The sequence below is a fragment of the Triticum aestivum genome, chromosome 2A (assembly GCF_018294505.1).
Source record: "Triticum aestivum cultivar Chinese Spring chromosome 2A, IWGSC CS RefSeq v2.1, whole genome shotgun sequence".
NCBI lineage: Eukaryota > Viridiplantae > Streptophyta > Magnoliopsida > Poales > Poaceae > Triticum > Triticum aestivum.
The window spans coordinates 781,924,229-781,929,899 of NC_057797.1; the positions used below are offsets into that span (position 1 = coordinate 781,924,229).

General features: G+C 44.6%; 1 protein-coding gene across 1 annotated transcript; it reads right to left on the bottom strand.

The window, feature by feature from the left end:
- Window positions 1–2,177: 2,177 nt before the first annotated feature.
- On the bottom strand, window positions 2,178–4,715 carry LOC123186746 (dolabradiene monooxygenase-like). The gene is made up of 2 exons (XM_044598455.1): window positions 3,820–4,715; window positions 2,178–3,104 (listed from the first exon to the last, which is right to left on the bottom strand). Exons 1-2 carry the CDS (start codon window positions 4,699–4,701, stop codon window positions 2,472–2,474), a joined length of 1,515 nt encoding a protein of 504 aa, XP_044454390.1. The 5' UTR covers window positions 4,702–4,715; the 3' UTR covers window positions 2,178–2,471.
- Window positions 4,716–5,671: the final 956 nt, after the last annotated feature.

The following is a 5,671-nucleotide window of genomic DNA, read 5'->3' on the forward strand; positions in this document are numbered from 1 at the left end:
AGTCGAGGAAGGTATTCATACAACACCCACGGTACAATATTGAAGTCTTTCTTAAGAGCACGAATGATGGTCGGTCAATCATCCACAGGAACTGGCCTAAAGTTGCAAGGACCTTCGACATCATTGAAGGCCCAATATTCACCTTTCGCTTCAGCAGTTTCTAGATGAGATTCATCTATCTATCCACCGTCTATGATGCTAATTTCGAAAGGTTTCAGATGTTGCATGTGAAACTTGGTGCTGTTATGTAACGTGGTAGCTAGATATATGCCTACATGGTGTAACTGAGTGCTGAAGCTATATGATGTTGTACTCTGATGTATTTCAGTTGTAAAATTCCGGTTGCCATAATATGAAAATGAAATATATTATGTGTTTAATATGAAATTTGAATTTAATTAGTAAATGGATTAAGAATAACATGCCAATTAGCCTGCTTATTGGGTTTTTGTATTGCAGATACTTACTGAGACAACACCGTGGTCGATTATCTCAGACAACCCACACAGTTTCTGGAAAGTAAACATGTTGGATCAATGAACAATCACAGACGACTTCCTCTAGACAACTCTTTGCGTTAGGCCATCTTGCACAAACTTTTTCCACATGAAAAGTGTGTGTGATGGACAATCTATGCCACACAATTTCTTCTAGGCACCGTGCGTGATGCATTCAATAACGCAAACGATAAAATTATAAATATCGTCTACAATGACAACACTATCATAGACGATGTGATGCAGAAAATTATGTGTGTTGTATATACGAACGGAAACGTTTGAGCCTGTATAATTGTGTGCAATGGCTCGGCCGATCGCATACGAGCTCTTTTTACTCCGCGTGTGTGACCAGAGGACCTATCGTTGACAGTTTGACTTGTGTGAAATGGACCCCTCCCCCCTATCGCAAACACATGCAAGGCGACAGTTTATTACTATGTTGCGGAAAGGGGGTAAAAACCCTTTGTATAGCAGTCGCCTGCACTAGTGTTGGGTGTTCATAGGGTGATTTTTTTTTTGTTTTATACTACGTTTTTCCAACATGATGGACCCTTCCTTCATCTCAGATGGTGTTTTGGGTCATCTGGAGGTTAATCTCGATCAGGAATGGTCAGGGACTCCTTATCCATATTGTGCTGCAAAAAAGGGCAAAACAAGGTTTGGCAGAAAACTTAACTTAAAATAAATGAAAGTTCTAACTTAAAATAATTGTTAGACAAGTCTTGGTGTGCAGCAGCCGCTCGTGCATGTCTGATCACTGTCAGCGTGTGCAATCTAACTTATACTCCCCCCGTTCCAAAATAGATGACTCAACTTTGTACTAACTTTAGTACAAATTTAATATAAAGTTGGGTCATCTATTTTGGAACGGAGGGAGTAGATAGGTGCATGGCTTCAAATGTCCGGTGAATGGTGGAAAATGTTTTAATTTCTATTTGATCAGTTGTAGAGATTATTTGTAGTCCATTTGCACAATTGGAGGATAGATATAATCAATGTGATGAAATATGGGTAAGCAGTTTTACGTAACCTTTTGTAGAAGAGCAAAAAAATATCCTTGGATACTTTTTTTTGCGGATCAGTTAGAGACATCCTTAGGCTGAATATTTCCAAGGCTCACACCACACTAATCTGAGTATCCAAATCTTTAATTACTCTAAAAAGTTTTCTCTTTTCTAAAAAAAGAATGGACATATCTTAGTTGCTTGAAACTTAAAAAATTGCGGTCACTTTTTAATGTTTTTACTTGCCTTTGAATTTGTATCAAACGGCCATTGTTTTTCTCTTGCCATGCATGATGTACATAACAAATGTGTGTATGATGCGATAGGCGACCTAGTAAGACTGTCAGGACCAAATGAGGTTGTAACAATATATAAACATGATAAAAAAGTAATATTCTCTAAAAAATTACGAGAAAGGAACCCAAAAAAGCTAATATATAGTAGATAGAATTCATGGAGTACTTTTTCCTTTGATAAAAAAAAGAGAGAAACAACAATCGACATACTATGGTAACAAAAAAAAGACAAAAACCGAAAACTTGCACAAACCAGTACCAATAGGTACAGCTTAAAACATATTTACTTCTTTTGTTAACGGTGATGCTTTCCTTTATATAAACTTTGTGGTTTGACTTACAAAAGGCAATATAAATATGACTTACAGTTTGGGACGGAATTAATACAAAATACTGGAAATAACATGTATACACACACAAATACTGCATGTGGACATGGCTCACAAACAACCCAGAGTTTGACACGGCCAACACAAATCGTGGGCTTGTGCCAATGAGATTTCAAACGATATCTAAAAACACCAAGATTAAAACTAACACACCAAGAGATGTATGCGTGGAAATTTTATTTATTAATATGATGCATGGGTAGTTTTCTTCTAATGATATCTTTCATTCAACCTCATGCAGGTGCAATGCATTCTCACCATGCTTGTTGACCCCTGATCGTGCTAAGCATCTCCATTGCTCACTCCAGGAAGGGGCACTCGGAGGACAGGGCGCAGCAGGAGGCCCGCCTTCCGGCGCACCGTGATGCCAAACTCTTCGGTCATGTCGAGCTCATCGGGAGGTGGACCCTCCCAGTCAAAGTGGAATAGCAGGCTTGCGAGCGCAAGCTCGATGTCGACGAGGCTAAACGCTATCCCAGGGCACATCCTCCGGCCGGCGCCAAACGGCACGAAGGAGAAGTCGGTGCCCCTGAAGTCCACCGCGGTCGCCTCACCCTCAAATCGCTCGGGGCGAAACTCGTCCGGCGCGTCAGGCCAATACTGTTTGTCACGGGCCAACGCCCAGGCATTGACCAGCACCTGCGTGCCCTGTGGCACATCATACCCAAGCACCTGGCATGGCTCTCGGCACTCCCTTGGGACGAGCAGCGGTGTGGGCGTGTGCAGCCGTAGCGTCTCCCGAATGACTAGGTGCATGTATGAAAGCTCGCCCAGAGCATGTTCCGCTACTGTGGCGCAGGCCTCGAAGGCACGTCGGACCTCGACGGTCGCCTTTTGCATCACCTCTGGGTTCTTGATCAACTCTGCGATCGCCCACTCGAGGATCGTGGCCTCGCTGCCGACAGTTAATAAGTCCTGCATGCATGCACGCAATTTTTTTATATTATTTATCTAGCAGGGACTAATTACGATGATAAAAAAATTAAGATGTTACTAATGGTTCTTTGATCTGTGCTAACTAGCTACTAATAACCTTTTTCTAAGTATTGTTGTATTTTTTCCTCCCAAAAAACAACATATGGGTTTCAAAGAGTAGTGCTACATCTATAAAAGTTTTTTTTACATACAAGCAGATGTGGAGGGATTTCCCCGAAAAAAATTAATGTGAAGGATTATGATTGGTAATAATGGCTCCGTTTCTTTTTACTCTGCATATAAAATTTAGTCAAAATCAAACTACATAAAGTTTGATCAAATTTATATAAAAAAATATGAACATCTGTAACACTAAAATTATATAGTATGAAAATATGTTTCATGGTACATCTGATAATATTGATTTCATATTGTGAATGTTTATATTTTTTAATATAAAGTTAGTCAAACTTTATAAAGCTTAACTTTGACCAAACCTTATATGTGGACTAAAAAAAACGGATGGAGTAAGAAGGGATAAAGGGCCCACCCCGTTGAATTCAGGGGACACGGGGGAAGAGAATTATAGTTTGAAAAGTCAAGTAAACATTTGTAGATTCTGCGTAGGTCTATCATTATTGGGTTTCGGATGGTGAATGAACGAAATTAGTAAGTACTCCATGAATGGTAGTAGTACGTAGTCGCGGGTTCTTACGAAGATGACATATTTAACGGCGTCCATGTCGAGCCTTCCCTCCTTCTGCATGCTTAGCAGAACGTCGAGTAAGCCAGGGTGCTCGTTCTGAATCTGACCTTGCACCATCCTCTCAAGTCTCTCCTGGATGATGGCGTCGACGATGCCGTTCCCGGTATCGTGGCACTCCTTGGCGCGGCCCACGGCCCCGCTAAGATAGCTCACAAGCCGGGACGACGGCCACAGGTCCGGCGGGTTGAAACCGGCCGCGATCTTCCATGAGCGGTCGAGTGTGCGGAGGAATGCGTCGCCCTCCTTAAACCGATTGTCGCCCATGACGACGCGGACCCTGATGTCGGTGACGAGCGCCGAGAGGCGCGTGTGCAGTTCCACGGGGCGCCCGGCTGCCGCGGCCGCGGCAACATCGTGGAGCATGGCCGCGACCTCTTCCTCACGGATGGCGCGGAAGGACAGCACGCGGCTCGCCGATACGAGCTCCGAGACGGCGATCTTCCTGAGCTGTCGCCAGTAGTCGCCGTACGGAGCGTACACAATGTCCCGGCCGCCGTTGGTGAGCACGCGCATGGTGGCGCTCAGGGGCCGCGTCGCGAACGCTAAGTCCTGGGTCTTCATCACCTCGCGAGCACCCTCCGGGGACGACACCACCAGCGTGGGCACCTCGCCGAGCCGGAGGAGCATCACCGGCCCGTGGCGCCGGGCCAGGTCACGCATCGCGCGGTGGGGGAGCTGCCCGACGAGGTGGTGCAGGCTACCGATCACCGGCAGCTGCCACGGCCCCGGCGGCTCGTTCGCTCTGCGCCGTCGGCTGCAGCTGGAAAGAAGCACGATACATAAGCCGGCGGAGACGAGAGCTACGCCGAGGTGAACGACCTCCATTTGCATCCTCTAATTATTAAGCTTCGTAGCAAACGAAAGCTTTGCACGAAGGGCTGATTGTAAATTGCGTGAGGTTTTAAACTGCTATGCTGTACGTGCTCTAATTAATGACGCGCCGGGCCGATTCTTTTTTTAGGAAAAAAACATGTAGTGTTGGAAATATATTGCATTTAGGCCTTTTATAGGCCTCTTTCAATGCATTGATACTTAGAGCATGGTTAATAATATAGCCAACTGTTGGCTATAACATGTTGTCATGTCATTTACAGCCAATGTAACAGCTAACACGTATAATAGTTGGCTATAAAAAATTACTACTTTGTCAACATATGACCTATCTTTCACTCTCACAAAGCTTCTTAGAGCTCGACTTATAGCCGGCTATAAGTCTACAACCCGCTTCCCTTCTCTTTCCTCTTTTCTCTCTTCCAACTAAGCAATAATACAATATTTAAATCCTTACAGCCAGCTTACATCATCCTATTATACTTGCTCTTAGATGGGATGCTAAGCACGTTAAAAACCTTAGGAATCAATCTCTTCAATGTATAGGTGTTTATCTTTTGTAGCTAAGTAATTGTTTAATAACTGGGCGAGGCAGGAGGAGGGAGTGGGCAGGTGGCCCCAGTGGTCCCGTCTCTTGTCCTACCCGCTGGGCACTTGTCCGAGGGCATTGGGAACCCGCGGCCTCCTCATTCGTGAGAGGAGGTTATTGCTTTTGGCGGAGTCTCAGACCCTGCCTTGACGGGGAGACGAATGAGTACTCGAGTTATGGACCTTCCGGAGGTGGACGATATGCAGCAGCGGTGCGCCATGAGGGCGGCCAAGCTTCACGATGCTGCGATATCTTCTGGTATGTCCGTTAACATATCTAATTCTTTATTGCATTATGCTCCTGAGGAGATTATTAATAATGCAAACCAATTAGGAGTTTCACTAGGCAGTACTGAGAATGAAATTTCCAATTCGGTGAATG